General features: G+C 39.1%; 2 protein-coding genes across 2 annotated transcripts; one reads left to right on the top strand and one right to left on the bottom strand.

Annotated features, from left to right (window-relative positions):
* Window positions 1–8,468: 8,468 nt before the first annotated feature.
* Window positions 8,469–12,391, top strand: LOC135605163 (galactoside 2-alpha-L-fucosyltransferase-like). Its single transcript, XM_065094933.1, has 4 exons — window positions 8,469–8,819; window positions 8,930–9,070; window positions 9,242–9,619; window positions 10,799–12,391. The coding sequence occupies exons 3-4, from the start codon at window positions 9,409–9,411 to the stop codon at window positions 12,256–12,258; spliced, it is 1,671 nt and encodes a 556-aa protein (XP_064951005.1). The 5' UTR covers window positions 8,469–8,819; window positions 8,930–9,070; window positions 9,242–9,408; the 3' UTR covers window positions 12,259–12,391.
* A 25-nt stretch (window positions 12,392–12,416) lies between these two features.
* On the bottom strand, window positions 12,417–21,980 carry LOC103968374 (glycoprotein 3-alpha-L-fucosyltransferase A). Its single transcript, XM_009381561.3, has 7 exons — window positions 21,480–21,980; window positions 20,851–21,011; window positions 18,213–18,454; window positions 17,369–17,473; window positions 16,814–16,970; window positions 13,240–13,467; window positions 12,417–12,923 (listed from the first exon to the last, which is right to left on the bottom strand). The coding sequence occupies exons 1-7, from the start codon at window positions 21,834–21,836 to the stop codon at window positions 12,668–12,670; spliced, it is 1,506 nt and encodes a 501-aa protein (XP_009379836.2). The 5' UTR covers window positions 21,837–21,980; the 3' UTR covers window positions 12,417–12,667.
* Window positions 21,981–22,306: the final 326 nt, after the last annotated feature.

Here is a 22,306-nt window from a genome sequence, read left to right as displayed (position 1 = left end):
TTCCCACATAAAACACATTGCCAACGACTTCCACTTCGTGCGAGATCAAGTTGTCAGACATCAACTCCGTGTTTCTCACGTACATACAGCTGATCAACTAGCAAACTCACTCACAAAGCCTCTCGCCCGTAAACTTTTTTCATCTCATCGGTCCAAGATCGGTATTCTTGATAGAAGCTCAATCTTGCGGGGGCATGATAAGATAAGATTTCCTCAAGGCAGTTGAGGAAATCTCTAAGCAGTTGAGAAAAATCCTCCATGCTGAATGTGTATAACTTCCCTGTTGAGTGTGTATAAATAGCTATCAAGAGCTCACTATCAAAATGAACTAGGCAATTACATCTTATACATTTCATATTTTCTTTTATAATTTCTATCTTTCTATCTTCTTCATTTAATTTTTAACAAAAACATCAAGCATGGTTTCATTGAACATAAAGCATCTTCAATCAAAATTGAAAAACAATACAAAAATCAACATGATTACATATTATTGCTTCTTAAAAACATACATATGATTATTCTTATTAGGTGTACAAGTATTACATTTATATCTAACAGTTTATTATATTTTCATAAAACAGACAATAGTCATTAATATTTTTAAAATTAGCTAGAAGAAGAAAAACATGATTCCCAATTTTTTTAGCATTTTCATTACATTATTAAACATGTAATTTTCAAGAAAAAATAATTTTTCTAAACTAAATTAAAAGTAACTTCATGAAAAGCATCATGTAATTTCGAAATAAACTAAGGGAATCTTGATTACCTTGTCATCGAAAGCCGTTAAGCGTAGTTTGTAGCCTTGCCTTTATTGGTTTGTTCTTCATCGGTTTCCTCCTTGTCATCGGATGAGCTCGATTCATTCCAAAGTGCTTCCTTCTTCTTGTGTTTATACGAAGTAGTTACGTTCTTTTTGTTCTTTAAATTTTGTTTCACGAATTTTTTAAATTTTATAGTGAGGTGTTCAAGTTCACCATCACTTGAGCTTATGCTTGAGTGGTCTTCAATTGTTCTAAGTTTGAAATTCTTCTTGTTCTTTTGAAGATTGTCCTCAAGTTCGTTTTGTGTTACATTGGTCATTTCGTAGGTCATTAAACACCCGATAAGTTCTTCGAGTGAAAATTTATTCAAGTCTTTTGTCTCTTGTATGGCAGTTACTTTTGAATCCCAATTCTTATTAAGAGAACGTAAAATTTTGTTTATAAGTTTAAAATCTGAAAAACTTTTCCCAAGTGCTTTTCAACCATTGACGATATCTATAAAACGGGTGTACATGTCTCCAATGGTTTCGCTTGGTTTCATATAAAATAATTCGAAGTCATGAATTAAAAGAGTAATCTTTGAAACTTTTACTCTACTAGTGCCTTCGTGTGTGGTTTCAAGAATGTGTCAAATATCAAAAGTCGTTTCGCAAGTAGAAACCTGATTGAATTTATTTTTGTCTAAGGCGTAAAACAAAGAATTCATAGCTTTCGCATTTAAAGAAAAAGTTTCTTCTCCAAATCATTCCAATCTTTCATTTGCAAGAAGACTTTTGAAATCCATTTTCGATAATATTCCATAAATAGAGATTCAATGAAAATAAAAAAACTCTCATTCGAGTTTTTCAATATGTGTAGTCTGTCCCATTGAATATGGGAGGACGAATGAGAGAGTGACCCTCTTGAAAGCTGAAAAGAGTCATTTCTCTTGAGTATTAATCCAAATGAGAAATTACGAGGCTCTAATACCAAATGTTAGGAATGAGTTTGCACTAAGAGGGGGGCGGGGGGGGGGGGGGGGGGGGGTGAATTAGTGCAGTGGAAAGATTATGTCGGTTTAAAAATCTTCGTTCGATTAAAATCGATTTCGATGAAAACCTTTTCGGAGAGATGTTAACTTTGAAATTATATTCGTAAGAATAATAGAAGTAAAGCAAATAAGTAGTTTACAATAAAGATAAATAGGAAGAATAGAAATGCAAATAAAGTTTTTATAGTGGTTGGTCGCCGTGACCTATATCCACTTCACCTATTCCCCTTCCATCGAGGCCACCAGCATCCACTAACGATCTTTCTTTAATAGACAAAGATCAACCTCCTTCTTACAACTCTATTCTCCTTTTGCAGGCTAAGGAGAAAACCTTTACACCCCCTTTTTACAAAGCTTCCCTCACACTCTCCCTTAGAATGGTCTCTAAACTTTAGGAGGAGGGACTCTATACTTTACAAGGATTTTCAACTCTAGAAATATAGAGTTTTCATTCACTTTTCTTACTTCTCTATGCAGGAATAGCTAGGGTATTTATAGACCCCAAATGGCTTTAAAATAGAGCAAAAATTTAAATCCCTTGAAATTTCAGGGTATGGGCGATACCACCGCCTACACTAGGCGGTACCACCGCCTGCAGCCTAACATTGGGCAATACCACAGCCATTTTGGTAGTACCATAGCCTAGAAAACTGTGTTTGGGTAGTACCACTACCCAGACTGGTGGTACCATCGCCTGACATAATCTCGAAGATTGTGTCATGACGGTTTCACCTGTTTGATCATTGTTTGGGCTTTTCTCTTAGCCCAACATAGCCCAAACTTGGGCCCAACTGTCCCCTAATTGGGTTGGCCAAATTCTAATCCCAATTATGTGCTAACTATGAATTTTAAAACATTTACTAAGCTAAACAAAGTCCATAAGTCTAGGTTTCTTCCAGTGAACTTTCGATGATCTCTCGGCAATGTTCCAGTAGACTCCTGGTAAGCTCCTAGACTTCATGATGATCTTCTTAGCGAGTTTCGATGAGCTTCTTTGGCAAGCTCCTAGACTTCTCGATCAATTCCGGCAGAACTTCTGACGAATGTCCGGACTTCCGACGAACTCTCGAACTCCCAACGAAATCACGTTCTTGACTCCGGGACTTCATTTTGCTTTATGCCTTGCTATCGTAGTTAATCCTGTACACATAAAATCCTACTTCGATCTAGAAAATTATTATAAAGCTTGAATCATGTTGTCCGTCATGTCATTGGTTCTTCGATGCTTTGTCCGATTTTTCGGCGCATCGTCCTCTCTTACGGCCTATTGCCCAATCGGCCAGTTGACCTCTACAACTCTGATTTCCTTGGTATAATTTTAACTCTTCTTGGCTTGATGCCCGAACTCATAGCTTGAAGTTTTTTGTCGATACATCGACCGATCCTTCAATTCGACGTCCAATCTTCTGACATGTTTCTCTCCGGCCCAACATGATTGTTCCCACTTTAATTGTCTCTCCCTGATTGAAGCTACATGCATCACTCAAAACATATATCAAATCATAAACACTATCAATTGGTTTCATCATCAAAATCTGAGATTCAACAGCTCGGTCGATTGAGCTTTGTGAAGTTATTTTAAGGTACTCCTCCTCAACATGTGTGGTCCATTGTACATGGTTCTCCCTCTGGAGAGCCGGGACTTATCCCTCTTGGATATCTATCCCATTGGAGTAACTTTTCTCTTCGCTTCCTTCTATGTGAAAGTTTCGGAGACTACCATCTCCTTGGACTACTCCGCCTTGCTAAACAAACTATGCATTATTTTATCTTCTGCAAACGCACTTGCTAGATTACGACTTCACGTCAATATAGCCCCCCGCTGCACCCCTTAAGGCCTAGCAACGTGCTGAACTTGCTGCACACTTCAGCCTCCTACGGACGTATCCTTCTCATGCTGAAGTGAAAGTTTCAATGCTCCATAGCGTTGAGTTTTGATCATCTTAGGATGGCCACGAACACTTCATTATTCACATACAATCCTTTGCATGAGTACTGAATTCTTCGAGTTAGTAATTCCTCTCACCTCTATGAGCTTTGTACAACTCTTTCAATCGTTGGATAACTCATTCCACCTTACATGGTCTCATCCTTTGCCAAGCACCTCGCTTGCCTTGAGCACCTTCAAGTATGGTTGCCAACGTTGAGCTGTAGCTTAAACTCAGCCATCCCAACCTTTGTGTGCTACACATTCTTCATAGCTTGCTTGTCCTCATGGTGCCTCTTACGTGAAGGGTTGGCCATTCCTCTGAATGCTAATCTCAGATGTCTGCTCATTTGAGTGATGCTTTTTCCCTACATCTCCATGCCCACTTTCCCCCAAACGATCATGCCTATTAGCTGCCCTCAACGTAGCCCTGCTAGGTCCCTTACGTTTGCATGTCAAGTATTTCTATGAGTGCTTGTCCCACTCTGATACCATCTATCATGAACTTAGCTTGTTTTGCCTAAGTCATGCGGCACTCTTGCATGTTCGTCCGCAAAGGTCAGCCTCCCCGAAACCTCCTATGGTCCTTTAAGACCTACAAAAGAAAAAATGCGTTAGAGAAAATGCCTCGCTCGGGATCTACAAGCAATTATTTTATAAAACACTTCATAGTCAATGCAAATTACAAACAGACTTTACAAACTCTAAATGGTTGTAACAACAAAGGGTCCAAATAGTCCACTACAGATCGAAATCTCCCATAAGTGTCCATATGACAACCTTTATTTACAAGCTTAAAATGGTCACTAAACCCAACTAAATTGAGGCTGTTAAGCCTTCAACCGTCCCTCTACATGCTGTGCAAAGCATGAACAAATCGAAAAACACAAACATACATGAGCATTATATTAAACACCCTGTTTATAGTTTTGTCTGTGATAGTGTAGACAACAAGAAGGGCCAGCCCCTTCTTGATCGCGGTGCAGCTTTGTGGTGCGCATGGAAAGGAAGATTGTGCAGCGATTGAGGATCATCATTGCCCCATCTATTACGTGAATCAACCCTAGAGAGGAGGATAATTGACATTCTTCATCCTCTCCTATAGATTTAGGATTTTTTAGGGATATACGATCTCCCTAAGTAATACATCTCACGTGATACGCACGGTTTTTTGATTTCATGTTTTTATGCACCAAACGTTGCACGGCGACAAGATTTTTTTGGGAAATTTGGGTTTTTATGTTTTCTATCTTACACTACACTGTGCATATGATGCTCTATCAAATTTCTCAATAATAAGCCGCTCTTGTCAATTCTGAGTTAACAGATATTAAAGTCTGCTTACATGACATGCTAACTCATAATAAACTATCAGTATAATGACATATATAATTTAAATTTTTAAAAAAATCCATTTTGGCCCCTATAGTTTTGATCATAGACCACTTAAGCCATTATGACTTTGCTCGTATCTAAAATAATCCATACAATTTTAAAAACATAACATATAAGCCTCTCTTATCAAGTCTGAGTTAACAAATATTATAGTCTGCATACGTGACATACTGACTCATAATGAACCATTAATATAATAATATATATAATTTAAATTTAAAAAAATGAAACCACCATCAATGGTTAAAGAAGGTGTCATTGTGGAACCGACCACCAATAGTAGCACCGAGCTACTGCTACTTAGTAGGGCGTCGTATGCATGTTACCTCTCCCATGCTAACGATAAGCTCAAGACCTTCCGGTCCTAACTCAGGTGGATGTGCATCGACCAGTCCAATGTTAGGCATGCAATGGTCTCCTAATCCCTTTTCCTTCTCTTGGGCATCTTCGTCCCCACCGCCTCTCACTTCATCCTCTCCTATGTTCTCACCCGTCGCACTTATGACATGGTGGTCCAACTCTCCATCACCTCCACCTCCGACCTCTCCTACCTCTACCTCTCTATTTTCGTCCATCGTTACGACCTCCACCACTTCATCTTTCTTAATAAGATAGAAATTAAAAAAAATTAAATTATATATATTATTATATTAATATTTTATTAGAAGTAAACATGTCACATAAGTAGATTATAACGTTTATTAAATCAGACTTGACAAGAGAGACTTATATTCTATGTTTTAAAAAATATAGGGATTATTTTATACACGAGTAAACCGTAAGAACTTAAGTAGTCCATGGTCAAAATTACAAAGGCTAAAATGAACCTTAACCTTATATTATATTATGACATATTAATCTCAAAATATAATGCTACTATGTAAATTTATTAAATATATCATGATCTGACTCTCAATTAACATGAGCCCTACTGAATTGATCCAATTAATCTGACTTGGAATCAATTAAACTAAAACATAATTGAATAAACTTGAAATCCTCATAGATTTAGTCTGAAATCACTTTAAATTAATCTAATTTATACTTAGTTGTGTCCAATTTGAGCCAAATGATTTTGAACCGATTACAATTGATTTATAACACTCCTGAATCGGCCTAATTCGTTCAAACCGGTTTGCTTGAATCAATTTAAGCCGCTGGTCAGGTCACAAAAAAAGGCCACGGTCCGACCCTAAACTGACTGCACAAAGGCTAAAATAGGCTCGAGCCGGCATCAGCCCATAGTGGACCGGACCTGAACGACAATAGTGGGTCGAACCATGACACGTTCGCTGCAGGTTGGCCTCAATCGCTGCGAGACATCTGGGCCGAATACGCTGGGCCACGCCAAGCATGGTGGCAGGCCCGGGTTCAAGGCATACAAGTGTTACTGCACGGGGCTCCTTAATTAGATTGCATCATAAACATAGGTTCAATTTTGCGTGTTAAGTCTAATCACACACTTGTAACTAATACTAAACACAACAAATAAGTCCGTGATGAGCCTATGTCTCTGAGATTTGATAACCCTCATGATGAGCCTATGTCCCTGAGATCTGATAAAGGAAAGGTGCAGTAGCTGTTAATCCCAACACAAAAGGGCCCCCTGGACTCCTTAAGCTCAGATAGAAAAATGAATAGCACCAAGGGAAAGAGGAGAGAGATGTAGAAAATACATGAGGAAGACGAGATAGACTTTTTGTGCTCTTTCCAATTTTATGACTTTGGCATCGTCTACCGGTATTAAGTGAGGAAGTTAATTCACAGGAACGGTTGATTTTTGTGGAATTGTCTTAGTGTTACTTGGACACAAGAAAATTAGTTATTCTATCTTGCTAACCATATGATCCATTTGGCTAATATATCGAAATCATCAGCCAGCTAAGTGAGGGTCAAATTGATGATGACATACCAACCATTCGGATATTCATAGATCTCATAAAAAGAATACTTTAATTAATTATAAATGAGATGAATGCTAAAATGTTGATATATACATAGAAAATTCATAGATCTGTACACAGCCTCCTTTCCTTTTTTTATTTCTTCCCTCTTCTCTCTCCCATCCTTAATTTTCTCCCCATCTTCCTCGTCCTCCTGCTATATATTCCTTCCCTAAATGGTGCACCAGTAGCCTCCACATCCTTTCCCTCCTTGTTCTCACCTCTTTCTCCCTTTTATTCTTCTCACCAATACTGGTCTTGGACAGTGCTGCAAGCTTCCCGCTGCTCCCCCCACATAATTCTTCCATTGTTGTAGGTCATCATCGTCTCTCCACCTCCACTGATATCCACAACCTCGTCGCTCGTCACCATAGCAATCAGTTGAGGAGAAATAATCTTCTCTTCTCTCTTTCTTCCTCAACCTCCTGTTCTATCTTCCCTCCCTATACTGCACCTCCACAACCTGTTTTGGTTTCACAACAGGTTCTCCCTCCACATTCTCACCCTTTTTCTCCCTTTTATTCTTCCCACCAACATTGTTCTCAGCTTGTATTGCAGGCCAACCGTCGTTGCACGAACTCTCTCCTCCACCCGACAGCAACACCACCACGAGCCCGCCCCCATACAAGAGTCTTCCACCATTGTAGCTCATCAACGTCTCCCCACCGTGTCAGCTGTCACCATCCGCGTAGCCACCGGGTGAAGAGAGTTCATCCTCCATCATAAGTTGATAAGCTAAAATATCGATAATACTTTCCTTTCCGTAAGTTGTCAAATTTAAACGGGAAAGATAGTGTCAGTATTTAAGATTGTTTGGATAACATGATAATATTGTTAAGAATTTTTATAGATTTATCTACAATTAAATAGTTTGATTAAAAAAATATTTATAGTTAATATTATCTGAACTTTTCAAACCATTATCTTCATGACATTTTAGAAAGGTATTAATGTCAATTAAACTTATATCAAAAAAATTAATCTAAATTTTCATACATTATAATGAAACTTTTATTTCTTTCTTTTACTACTACCCAAAGTTAATTAAAAAAATCAGCCAATAAAAATAAATTTTCATACAAAAAAATATTTTTGCCATCATTTTCCTTAAGAGCAATTAACAAAACAACAAGTACACAACTAAGAAAAATCTGAGAAGAAGATCTTTAGATGTATCTCTTCGAACTTGCCTAAATCATAACATGTAGAGAATATTATTTTACACTCTCTTTTTGATTTGTGTGAAGTTTCAGCATGTGAAACACTGTTCAACAGTTTAAACATTAGCCATTGTTATGGTTGGAGAACATTAAACATTAGCCATTGAATCAACACCGAGAAGAAAGCATGTGCTTCCTCCAGCCAAAACATCGGCATCTGCGTATGAGTTGACCTGTGTGGCATGGCAATCCACGAAGGATCCTCTCGGCCTTTTGACTTGTCTGGTTTCGAGGAAGAAGAAGAAATATGAGTTCATAGCCCACCACGGAACATCTGCACCCTTCACTCCACCTAAGTATTGTTCCGACGGTTACCATATGCACTGTAACGTAAATCTAATGCTGTCATCCATCTATATATGGACCTGTTGTCAAATACTATATTTCCACCTCCCCACAAAGCTTTCCAAGTTTCAAGGGATCAACACTCCCTTTCTAAATCCCATGGTGTTCCCATATCTCTATTTCTCAGTCGCCGCTGCCACTCCTATTCCATTCGATGATCACAGTCCTTCCCAGTGCCGGCGGACATCTTCGGTGAGTGACTGTTAACACCGGCTTCGGCCTAAAATCACTATCTTCTCTCTCTCTCTCTCTCTCTCTCTCTCTCTCTCTCTCTGCAATCATGTTCACGGACGATTGAATAGGGCACGGAGCAGATGCTTTCACTGCATAGCACATGCCAATAAGAGAAAGTTGGAAAACTACGGAAGACGCATCTTCTCCCTCTCTTTTTTGGAGAAGTACTCGCAAGGGACATCGGCGGCTACTTTACGATTAGATCCCTCGTAAGTGTTGACCTTTTAATATAATTCTTGTAAGATTCCTGTAGTTGGCCCATTCGACGTGTTAGTGATTGGATCACACGTTGAGCCGCTTGCGTTGCTGGCTAGGCTTCTGTAAGTGCCTTCTTCAATCATGGTAGACTACTAATAAAGATACTCTCTCGATCTGAGCAGACACAGGTTGACGATTGGGGCAGCAAAGGCCGGATCTGTCTCGGGTCTCGTCGAACCACATTCTCTTGAGCTGGACGAGCGTGGCAGGACCTTATAACCTCATATTTAAGTGCGAGATCGCATCAAACCAAGGTTAAGAAATCTGAGGAGTGTCTTGGCGACATAAAATGGAGGCGAGAGGCAGCAAGAGGTACCAAAGCTTGGACATGTCCGGGGATAATTCGGAAGCGCAGCCGGAGAGGCACAGCTCCGGTATTCTGAAGCCATGCGTGCTCCTAGTCACCTGCTTGGTATCGGTGCTGTTGGTGTTCCTCGTCGGAACCCATAGGACGCCATCTTGGGAACTGCTGCGGCCAGTTGGTGCAGGAGCCGGAATAGGTAACTCTCTATCGCCATGTTCACTTCTTCTTCTTCTTCTTCTTGAGAGATAAAATATAGGATCAAATACACTTAGGAACAGATAAATAAAATGTATTTGATCAACTCGGCATATGGTCGAACTAGATTTATCCGTTTTATCATATCTCAAACAAGTTATAATGGTGTTTTGATGTGATGAGCTACCCATTAAGCGTCATCAGCTGGCTTTGAAATTAGTCTGCAAAAGAAACCAACAACCTTATAGTGTAGGTTTCTCTCTAGTTTTCCGGTTCTCTAGCAGGATGGTAATACCGGAGGAGATTGTAGGTTTCTCTCTAGGTTTTGGAGTTGGAATAATCTGCAAGACGAGCTTTATTTGTTGTTTGACGAGGAGGCCTGCAATCTTGAGAATATGTCCTCATATGGTTTTTCTTGTTATTAACGTTTTGCCTTTCTTTGTCGATTCCACTAATGTTAGTATCTTTTAGCTTAGCTATCCTTTTTAACTTTTGATAGGCTTCTATGAACCACCGTATGTAAATTCAAGTGTATTTTTTTTATATAAAAATTACATAAAATTAGTCTTCTTCTTTTTGTTTTGTTGTATTTATTTTTTTATTTTGTTTGGACAATCGTAATAACGAATAATTGTTGTAAAGCCATAGAAGATGTTGCTGCCCATATGGCAGCTGCTTATGACATTGACGAGGGACCCACCCTTTACGTCAGTCAATAAGAACTATCAAAGAACAAATCGAGATGTTAGTGTGTGTGTGTGTGTATGATGTATATATACACACAACTGACCTCGTTGTTTCCGTCAAGCTTGGTCAAGCATTGGGCACTTCCAATGGCCGGCCACTCTCTTGACGTCACAAATGGAGCGAGCCTTCTTTGACTTTGGAGCTTGTGATCATCATGATTTAGAGTAATAAAAGAAAAGTGAGGACAGCTTACATTTGCTGGTTCCTAATGAGGTAGAAGACAAGGATTTCAAGTTATGGAATCTTTGATCACTATCCATATGGAATCAGCCCAACATCGTTGTGGCACTACTTGATCATCCAAATAGTATATGGGTAAACAAATCTTTAATCCTTTCGGTAATAAAACCAAGAGATTCTATCTTAATCTTTTTTCTTGCAGTTAGTTAATCATCATAGATTCACTTGTGCATTTGGTGGAACATCTATCTAGGTCGGAAAAATAGCTCCTCCGAGGCACCCAATGACAGACTCCTTGGCGGCCTCTTGTCTCCTGACTTCGACGGCGAGTCCTGCCTCAGTCGATACCAGTCTATGCTCTACCGCAAGGCATCACCTCACGCTCCTTCGCCTTATCTCATCCGAAGGCTGCGAGAGTACGAAGCTCTCCACAAGAAATGCGCTCCGAACACCCATCTCTACAACAAGTCCATAGAGCAGTTGAAGTCCGGCCGCGGCAACGGCCCCATGGAGTGCAACTACGTGGTTTGGATCCCTCACAATGGCCTCGGCAACAGGGTGCTCACCATCGTCTCCTCCTTCCTCTACGCTCTCCTCAACAACAAGGTTCTGCTGCTCCACATCCCCAGCGACTTCACCGACCTTGTCTGCGAGCCCTTTCCGGGGACTTCGTGGGTTCTGCCTTCCGACTTCCCCGTCCACAACTTCCTCGACTTCGACAAAGGGACTCCTCAGAGCTACGGCAACATGCTCCGCAATAAGGTCATCGACGACGAGATGCTCTCAGGTTCTTCCAATGCTACATTGCCGGCTTACGTCTACCTCCACCTGCCCTGGTACTACGACCAATGGGATAAGCTGTTCTTCTGCGGCGACGCGCAGCTGATGCTTCGGAGGATCCCTTGGCTGATGCTGAAATCAGACCACTACTTCGTGCCGTCCCTGTTTCTACTGCAAGAGTACGAGGAGGAGTTGCGGCAGCTTTTCCTGGAGAGAGCGACCACGTTCCACCACCTCGTTCGGTATCTTGTGCACCCGACCAACGTCGTGTGGGACTACGTCACCAAGTATTACCGTGCTCATCTTGCTGCGGCTGATGAGACGTTGGGCATCCAGATCCGAGTCTTCCACAACTTCCCCGTTCCGTTCGAGTCGATGCTGCGTCAGGTCATTAACTGCTCGCTCAGTGAAGGCATTCTGCCGGCGGTGAACCTTCAGGAGTGGGCGGCACCAGCTTCGAAGACCGACATGAAAGTGAAGGCCGTCCTGGTCGCTAGCTTGTTTTCCGGATACGCCGAGAGGATCCGAGACATGTACGCCAAGCATCCCACGACGACCGGCGAGGTGGTCAGGGTGCACCAGCCGAGCCACGAGGAGCAGCAGCACACGGAACAGCAAGGCCATAACATCAAGGCGTTGGCAGAGGTGGAGCTTCTGAGTTTCAGCGACGCCCTGATCACCAGCGCGTGGTCGACGTTCGGGTACGTGGCGCAGGGGCTCGGGGGCCTGCAGCCGTGGATTCTGCTCCGGCACACGCAGTCGGACCTCCCATGCCGCCAGGCTATGTCGTCCGAGCCATGCTATCTCATGCCTCCCCCTTACCCTTCCACTCATTGCTCCAAGGATCATGGCGACGCCGGCGAAACGGCTGCGGCCAGGCAGTATGTTAGGCAGTGCGAAGATGAACTCGGAGGCATTAAGGTTTTCGACTAGAATACACACATACCCCTCGGAAGTTCCCGATTCGTATTTACCCTCCACGTTTGAGGGTATTTGATCATTTCCCCTATATCTCAAGAACATTTCATTGGTTGAGTAATGTTAGCATAGTGATGTCAACACTTTAAACGACATTAATACCGTTCGAAGCAAACACAAATTTACTAGTAGCATCTTAGTATATAAAGTTGCTAAGCTCCTTCGTGTAGTTAAGATCAGTAAAAAGCTCATAAACATACAAGGAACAGATGGCCAAATAACTACACATTGCCCTGTTGTGCATAGCAGCAATAGAGCTTCTGTTGCAAATGAACAGGCCATCTAACAAGGAAATACATGATGGATACATCAGAAGCTGAAACAAATCATGTGTTGCCTAAAAAACTTCAAGCAGCGGGCGATGCTACACAAAAATAACTTCAAGCTTAGCACAAGAATTGCTCTCAATATACTTTTCAAGTTCGGCGTCGTCATCAAATTGGAATGAGTACAGTGCTTTTTGCTGGGTGATGCCCACTGGGTATATTCGATAGATTTTCAAATCATTTCCACCTCTTATCATTGCTGGTCTTTCCTTCTTCCAGATGGATGTGTGGTTTAGTGATCTGAACTTGGCTAGAACTGCAGATTTTAGTGCTTCTAAAGTCAGCTTCCCAGATCTGCCACATTTTCAGAATCATCATTTAACCGAGACACATGAATCACATAGAAGTTAAAACAGATATAGGTGTCGGGGTTGTTAAAATTAATAGCCACAACCAAATATTTGAGGTTCCAGACATGCAACAACAACAATATTTGCACTCGGTATAATATGTTATGCAGAAAGTGAAAGACAAAAGAGACCAGCGCACCATATCATAACAATGAAACAATAGCTTAAAATAACCAATCGAAGAAAAGAGACCAGGACCAGCACCACCATATCATAACAATGAACGATAGCTTAGAATAATCAGTCAAATAAACATGTACCTCAGGTAGATACTCTCCATCTTGAATCGGCCTCTTTCTCTGACAAACAGGTGGTAGACTGTTCCTGAACTACTGGTGCAATGGCAGGGACGATTCTGAAATGCAGCACTCTTTTCCTCTTCATCGTGGATCTTTGTCGCTAGATGTATGCAAAGCCGACAAGATGAATGTACAGCTGCCATGTCCATGAGGGCCTTGAATGAGTCAGACGGACCTTCATACTTCCACCTACAAGAAGATAATACTCATTGGATCATACATTAAGGGTTGAGAATTTGTAAAAAAGAGAAGATGATGATGGCATTATAACACAGATACACTAATTTAATATTTACTTGCCTACAACAATTAACAAACTCTATAGAACTCCTTACAGTATTATCAACTTAGTAGGGTTAAGAAAACACGCTATAACCAACTCGATAATGCATGGTTTTTCATGTTTCCCGAGAATGAAGATTCCACTTGAAATGTTGGGCGCATCACAGGCAGGCACAGGATGTCACTCTAACACCAACACATGCTAGATCATATCATCGCTCTCAGATGCTGGTGCATGCCATCTTGTGATGCATAGTATGCCACTCTTATCATTCTAAACACCAGCACACGGGTATCAGAAGCAAGAATTGATACACACAAAGTTTGCACTAGGATGACATGGGAGAGTGTTGGATGCAGTGAGCTGGCAGCTCTTAACCTACTGAATGACATGGGGTGGTGGAACAACAGCCAGCATCAACATGATTTGATCAAAATATGTATTATGTGGAAGTACTTCTGTTTGAAAAATTATAAGAAAATAATATTTCCTGCTAGGATCCTATGCTATAAATGGCAAGTTTTGATTCTTCCATGTAATTCTAGACCCCTTTCTCCCACATCCTAGTGATAGTTACCATTAAAATGGGCTCTTATTTTAACAAAAAAATACTTCAGAAAATAAAATCCAAAATCTTCTTATTGGCAAAACAAGAAACAGGAACCAAGTGGAGGAGTACCCACTGCATGCTACCTAGAATTATAGATCCTCCTCGTCCAGTAACTAAATATGGATGCTGGCTGGTAATGGTCGAATTTTAACCCATTGCTGACTGGTAATGGTCGAATTTTAAACCTACAAGTGTCATTTCAATTGGTACCAGTCCCCAATGGTCAAATTGATTTGACCATTGGAGACTGTTTTGGGATTATAAAAGCCCCTCCCTCCCCCCTCTTTCACTCACTCACACTCACTCTCCACCTCACTATTTCTCATTCTTTCTCTCTTATTAAACTTGTTTAATCTCTCTAATAGGCAATTAGTGAAAAATCATTCTCTTGATTTGGATAAAAGGAGGATTCGATCTTGAGGTAAAGTGGAATTTTTTCCAATTGAAGGTATTTAGCTTTTCTTTATGTTTCTTTATCATATCATATAATTAGGATTAAAAGTATTGGAAATTCTTGACTGATTAGTGACTAATGATTGCTTAAGACTTAGAGGTATTTAATAAGAATAAGCTTTGGTTGATCATGTATTAACTTCTTGCATGATTAACGAGTTTAATCTACTATGTTTAGTGGATAAATTAGAGGTAGTTTAGTGGATAATGAGAGGCTTATTTATGCATGCTTAGGTACTAAATGTAATTTATATAATAATATATCAGGATAAAGAATCCTGAAATATGTTTTTGTGTTTTAATTTCAACTGAATTTTTAGATTTTTTTTCAGTTTGCACATAACACACATTACACCGGAACAGACCAATACGTACTAGACCGACCAGGGACCAATACATCTAGTCAACACAATACGGCAAACATGAAAAAGACAAAAGTAGATAGATAAAATAAGTGCATTCATCCAATGAAAAGCTTCAGACAATGAAAAAGTGGCCTGTTGAGACAAAACATATTAAATATACAAACACTTTAGACTTGACTTGCATTGGTCAGAGTCAGCAAGAGTTTCATTGAAAACAAATATGACCAGAATCAATCGATGTGTTTTAAGAAGGGTGCTGCTGCTATTCTTAGGATCTAATTCATCTCCAATTTCCATGCTCTGAGATCTCTTTACATCAGTTCACTAAGCGAAATGATAAACAAAGATTATCATGATCAAATCTCTTCTAGTGGAAAATTCAATTCTTTCATGGACAAGGGATCACCACCCAAGCATACGTGAGCACAAGATCATGAGATGTAAGTCAGTGCCTTGCATACTGGAGATTCAAGATGAAGCTCAGGGGTAACAATGATTGATATGATTGAATCTATTCTTGTGAAAAATTCAACTCTTTCTCAGACAAGAATCACCTCCCATATTTACTTAGTACAAGATTTTGATAATTACGATGGCACCTTGTGCATAGAGGATTCACAGATGAAGCTTGGAAATATATGAAATTCCCTTATTCATACTACTCATGTACGAAGTCCTTGAAGACATAAGAGTCCTAAAAGAGATGTCGAATGATGCAATGGCAGGAAGTCTATTAAGGTGATTAGCTCTCTCTTCTTAAAAATGTCCATCACATTTAGGAAACTATGGGCGCAACCTTGGATGGAAACATATAAAGATCAGAAAGATCACTCTTTGGGGCACAGGTTTCTGCACTCGAAAATGGATATCTATTTTAGTTTCATATATGATGAATGTTAAAATGTTATACCTGTTCAGCACAGGCACTCACTAAAGACAAATTTGATAATTCAAATCTTCTCCAAAAAGATAACCAGAAATGATATAGAAGGCATGTAAAATATATAGATAAGACTTGAGACCAAAAAACAAAATTCTTAGATGCTCAAAGATCAGGCACCTAAATTTGTTTCAGAAAGATTTATGGCCTTGTCAATAACCTTTTTGTGCACTATCCTTACAGATAGAGAGGTTGTTCATGCAACTAAAACCCTGATCAACTAGATGTCAAAGGAGCAATATTAATATTGTACCAAGACTCGCCCGCCCTGAGTAATCTCCATAATATGATGAAAATGACCCTTGACCAATGTGGCTAAGAGCCTAAGGCGATTCAAAATCACTAGAAATAAGTGACAAGGGCCATCTTTGGCGAAGAACAGAAGGTAAAAAATCAATTTAAATAACAAAAAAAAAACAAAAGCTGTGAATGAAAAAGCAGTCTTGTAGTTTTACAAATATGATCCTAAACACTATCTTTCCAAACCAAGTGTCATTTATAAGGTTGCATATATGGAATAAATGCAACTTTCATTCTGTAACAGGACTGTAGAAGACTCCAACATTAGAAAACGTACTTAAAAAGAGAGCAACACGATACAATAAAAGTGTACTTTGACTATACTGCCATGACAATGTCCACCCAAGGAAATGCTTTATAGGGAAAAATATAAAATAGTCAAACAACAACAACAACATGCCACAGTGTCCCAACTATTTGGGATCAGCTTTTTGCACCCAAAAAAAAAAAGGAAAACGGGACATCAATGACAAAAACCTGTCATTATAGTTCAAGTTCTTTTGATGATAACATTGATCACAAAAGCATGAAACCTGAATGATTATGAGCTTTTTGCTAGATGATTAACAAAAATAAGAACTTACCTCAGTGTATGATTATAAGCATCAGGATTTGCCGCAAGGTCTCTCATGGTTTTTGCAACTGAAGCAACATCATGAAGCTCTTTGATATGTAAAACAGAACCAGGAGAAGGAGCAAAGTCTTGGATATTTGGAGCACCAACGACAACAGGAATTGTTCCTGCAATGTGATACCATAGCTGACATACATTTTGCAAATGCAAAGTTGAGTTAACATTAAAAAATTCAGGCGAGATTAACACGTCTTTTCCGATATTGCAATCTAACTTGTGCAAAGCAAGTGCTAAGAACAGATCTACAGACTGAGATTAGTTGGATGACAAATAGTGAGCTAGATCATGGTCAACAAAAAATTTTTAGGCTGAAACACCCTCACAAGAAGGCAAATAATTCCTCAATAAACAGAAATGCTAGGTATAAAGAGAATATACAAATGAATATGACTTCAGACTTCATAACCAAAAAAGGGCACAGGAATGGCTGTAATACCAAACTACAAAAACTTGCAAACTTTCCAGCTGAAGAAACTGACAAATCCTTTTAGTTTAATCAGCATACCTGCAACAAGTGACTGAAAGTATTTCTCCGTGACATAGTCCACCTCATTAGAATTCTCAAAAGCCAAGCTAAATTTATAGCGCTTTAAAGTTTCTACTTTGTTCACTGCATCCAGACAATAAACAGCAAAAGCACATGATTAGGAACTAATTTTAGCAGCAAATTTCAAAATTCCATAAGAAGAATGCAATAAAAACCATTAATAACAAGCCAAATTCTGGATTTACTGAGTTCAGATCAAGAGCCATTTCCAATCTTTGAGCAGAACCAAGCACATGCATTCACATATGTACACCTAAACATACACATGTATATGAACTTGTGTGCACATACAGATACACTCTCCTAGGGACAAGCATGAACATGCAAGCACATGGTAGATAGAGTTCCATATGCTCAAAACTATCTAGCCTTTGATGCTTCTGTTCAAAATTAAATTGGTGCAACTGAACAGGATCTTACCCAAAGCTTAATAGCAAAGGTTTGGTTCTTTTCATGAGTTTTTACTCATTCATCATATAATTCTTTAATTAATGTATTAAATGGTAAAATTCTTGATTTAATCGATGATCTAAAACAATCAAAATAAGATCAATTCTCTACACATGTATCTAGATCATGATCAACAATTAGAATATTAAATATGAACTTTAGTACACAATTCTATTTATCACCATCATTTTATTCAATTAGATGTAGCATGAACAACCATGAAAAGGGACTGAATAGTTCAAGTCAACCATGTGGACCTCTCACCCAAGTGATTACATAGCTGAAAATATCAAAGGCCAAACATGAATTCACAACAAAACATAATAAGATGATTGTAAAGCATTATACGCACCATTGCCATCACGGTTTCGGTGACAACTACCATAAGAATCTATCTTAATGCCCAATTCTTCCAGCATATCAAGGGCCTGCAAACGGAAATTACGAGCCCCACAGTTGGAAATGAAAGCAGCTGCAAGTGCTTCTTCAGTTTTTTGTTGTATAGGTGACATTATGTCATATTCAGCCCACGAAAAATAGCCAACTGGTACGTCTGATGACAGGCTGGTTGTCATCACAACTTTATACCCTATCCTATCAAACAGGACAAAATTTCAATGTCCAAGTAAATATTCAAGAACAAATGAGAAAAAAAAAATGTTTGAAATGTAAGAGACAGTCCCATGCATAGTAGTATGCAATAGCAAAACCACAACATCAGTGAAATTTTTAACTCCTTTCAGAAGAATGAATTCTTACATGTTAACTTTGGATAGCAAAACAACAAGTAATAGTCTAATAATGGTATAGTAAAACAACATCACAAAAGAGAAACCCATAAAAAATTTGGGGTGGCAAAACAACAGGTAATAGACTTTTTCTTTCTCCATTAAAAGAGCAACCTACTGAAAGTTAATCTAACAGCTAGAAGCTTGAGCAGTCAAAATCACTGAAACTAACCATTTAAATTTGATTTTTCCACTACAACAGAACAGTTATTTTGAACAGTTTCCTTTTGAATTTGTTGGCTATGATTTCTGTAATAAAATGTGTCCAATGACCTGAGATTGAAGGTCATAAAACCAGGCTCTCAGTTTTTAGACTGCATTAGAAGTTGGATCGGTTGCCATGGTCATGACATTCATAATCTAGGTGACTAATCTTGATTCTGTTCAATGTCCAATGATGTTATAAAATATTGCCTAAATATGCAACAAACCTTTACAAAGAAAGAAGTGTAATTGTTCACAGAGTGTATGTTCGGTGTGCTACTACAACTAAACTTGATATATTTACTTTGGTTCAGTTAGCCATCGCCATTCATCACCTTATTCATCACAGGTCAACAAGAAACTAAATCAAGCCAAAAGTGATTTAAGTATATTTTATTTAAAAAAATCAATCAAATTATTGATCAATTTAATTGTTAGACATAATATCATCAATACAAGAAATTTCATAAAGAATATTCATTTTTGCTCAAAGAAGAACAAGGATGAAGCTAAAGCTAACTTTTTCTAATATTTGGACTGCACAACAATATGATCACACTCCTTTTTGAATTTAATCAAGATGAGACTGATTGTCGGGTACATAACAAGAATTCTCTTGAAAGGAAGTTGAGGTGATGCTGAAGTGATCAGCCAGGGTGAGATTTTTATTGTGCAACATTTCAAATGAAGCAAAGAAGCGATGTCCAAGAACATAGAGCCAAGGATTAGCCTTTTTTCTTTGGAGTTTTCACTTGTGTGTTAAGGATGACAGGATCATTGCTTCGATCAGGATGGCATGCTATGTTTGAAGATGATATCAACACTAGCAAAAATATTTTAAGATCTGAGTACCCACTTATCATCATGTTATACCTTATCAAGTTATTGGGTCATCAAGTCAATGAGCTACCATGTGGCTTTGATGCACAAGACTGTTAACCAAGTTGAGAACTTGCCTTCGGAAATGGAGCTTATGCTCCTTATGTTAATATGTTTCATTTATGAAACACAATTCTATTGCATACATACATATGAAATAATTAATAGATATTCATATAACTCTAGAAAACAATTCTTTTTTTGTGGAGGATGGGTTATGAATTTCAAATACTCAATAGAAGGTGTCACTTATTAAGGATGTAATCATCTACGGTTGATAATTTAATCATAGGGACTTATTTGATATATATTCTAACCCTATAACAAATTTCCTGATCAACTTTGTATTTACAATGGATGCTCCCAAAGAATCCACCTAATTTGAAAAAAAACTCTAATAAAGTGTTACTTCATAGTTCCAAAAGAATACTAGTCAATCTTTCCTCATAATTGAAGCATAATGCATGAAAGTGCAGAGGTCCATGAAAGAGCCAGAATACTTAAAAGATCAGAAAAAATAATAGCTTTCAAGCATCTTGTTCCCAGCTTTAGCATACATGTACATAGTTCATGGCATCAAAATGTCTTGAGATAAAGCACATGAACTGATTGGATGTTATTAAACGGCGGAACCTAGAAAATATAGTGGGTCTTGCTATTTCCAAAGAAGGGGCATTACATGATAGTGTCCATAAGAAAAGCAAAAGAAAGAAATCAAACATTAGATTATGTGATGATCATGATATCAATAAGTGAAATTAGTTGGTGACTGGCTCACACAAGAAAGATAATACAGTACATACAATGCTCAGCTAGTTAAGATTATCCTCGGACATCATTTCTGGTAATTATTTTGACTTAATGGTGATATCCCTCTCACTCTTTTCCTTCTTTATATACTATAACTGCCTGCTCAAGTACATGTCATCAGACAGCCCAAATTTCTAGAAGACTGGCTTACATGCTGCCAAGAAGTTGCTTTCATGAATGTCAATCTACAGCAAATGGACATTATTTTCAAGAAAATGCACAGACCCTATAAAACACAAGAACATAAACTGAAAACATCAACTCTTCAGATGAACTGGTCATTGCAGTGAATAAACTGTGCTTACCCACCGTCGTGCCACACCAACATCATTTTCTGGATAATAGTGTGATGATTCCATTGACCGTAAGACACCAGCAATTGCTGGATCATGGGGCAATCCAAACGCAGCATCCGGTACCTTGTCATTGGCAGACCCGAAATCACAGTCCACATCACAAGAACTCCAGTCCTGAACCAGAAATGCTTTACATTATTAATACAAATGGAAAGGACAAATTTGTGGCACGAGGAGGCACTTTCGAAAGTGTAAGTTAAACACCTAAAAAGATAAAATACTATTGAATCATCAGGTTTCCATTTGTTGCAATAAAGCAGCAGCGCTGCAGCATCTCAACCCATGTCTAAATGTGACCGATCAACTTATTTAAGTAGGCTCATATCCAATCTCCACTCAACGCAACACACTCTTTACCAGTACAAGAAAACAAGGCTGGTAACCGCTGACCAGACTCTCCCTAAAATGTACAATTGTTATTAAATCCACCGACGGAAAACCTCACAAAAGCAACGTCATTCAGAGGAAGGAAAATAAAGCAGCATTGCTATTAAAAAAAAAACAAGAATTAGCAGCCGTCGTACGCTGAATTTGATTTACTAAAGAACGAAGGAGAAAAGGGGCATCAAGAAATCCTAAAACCTTGTGCATGCCGAAGACAAAAATCGGATCTTTCCGGAAATCACGAGAGTAAGGCACGGCGTCCTCCCTCTCCAACCACTCCTCGCAGCGCTTGATGTCTTCCGGGACCTTGTCCTCCTCCTCCACAACCGAAGACGAGGAAGAGGAAGAAGAAGAAGATGATGATGAAGAATACAAGGAGGTGGACCACTGCTCGACCACGGAAGCAGCCTTCTCGGCGACGTCGATGCGGCTCAAGAAGGCGATCTCGGCGAGGACAACCAGGGCAACCAGTAGCGGCATCGGGCTCGGCCATCTGCGCAGCTGCTGGTGGCGGGAGGGCGCGCCCCTCAGCGAATGGTCGCTCTCCTTCATCATTGTCTTGTTCTCCTGGCGACGGAGGAAGAGAAGGAGGAGGAGGAGGAGGAGGAGGAGAAGTCGTCGTGCCGGCGGCTGTGGTCGCGCTTGCTGTTCGGTTGGTCTACCTGTCTTCTTTGTTATAGTTTGGTTTGGTAAACAAAAAGAAGGAAAGCAATCGATCGCCTTGTGCTGTAGGCGAAGGAGCATTTTTTTTTATCGGGTACTCAAAATATGTACCCCCAAAAATACGTCTCTTGTTATTGGAGCAATGACGTGTGCTCGGTCTGGGAAATGGGGGCTTTGGTCTTCCATGTTTAAAACGTATTTCCGTGTAATTTATTCACTTGTCCTGACATGCAAACAAATTAATGTTGAAAATATTTAAGAAATATCAGAAGCAAATCTATTCATACTATTTATTACTATTTAAAATATTACTAAATAAATTTGTTAATTAAATAATAAATATCATTCAAGTATTACTATAA

This window comes from Musa acuminata, chromosome BXJ2-2 (assembly GCF_036884655.1).
Source record: "Musa acuminata AAA Group cultivar baxijiao chromosome BXJ2-2, Cavendish_Baxijiao_AAA, whole genome shotgun sequence".
Lineage (NCBI taxonomy): Eukaryota > Viridiplantae > Streptophyta > Magnoliopsida > Zingiberales > Musaceae > Musa > Musa acuminata.
Note: the sequence above shows the minus strand (reverse complement) of the source record. Positions and strands in the feature narration are given on the sequence as shown.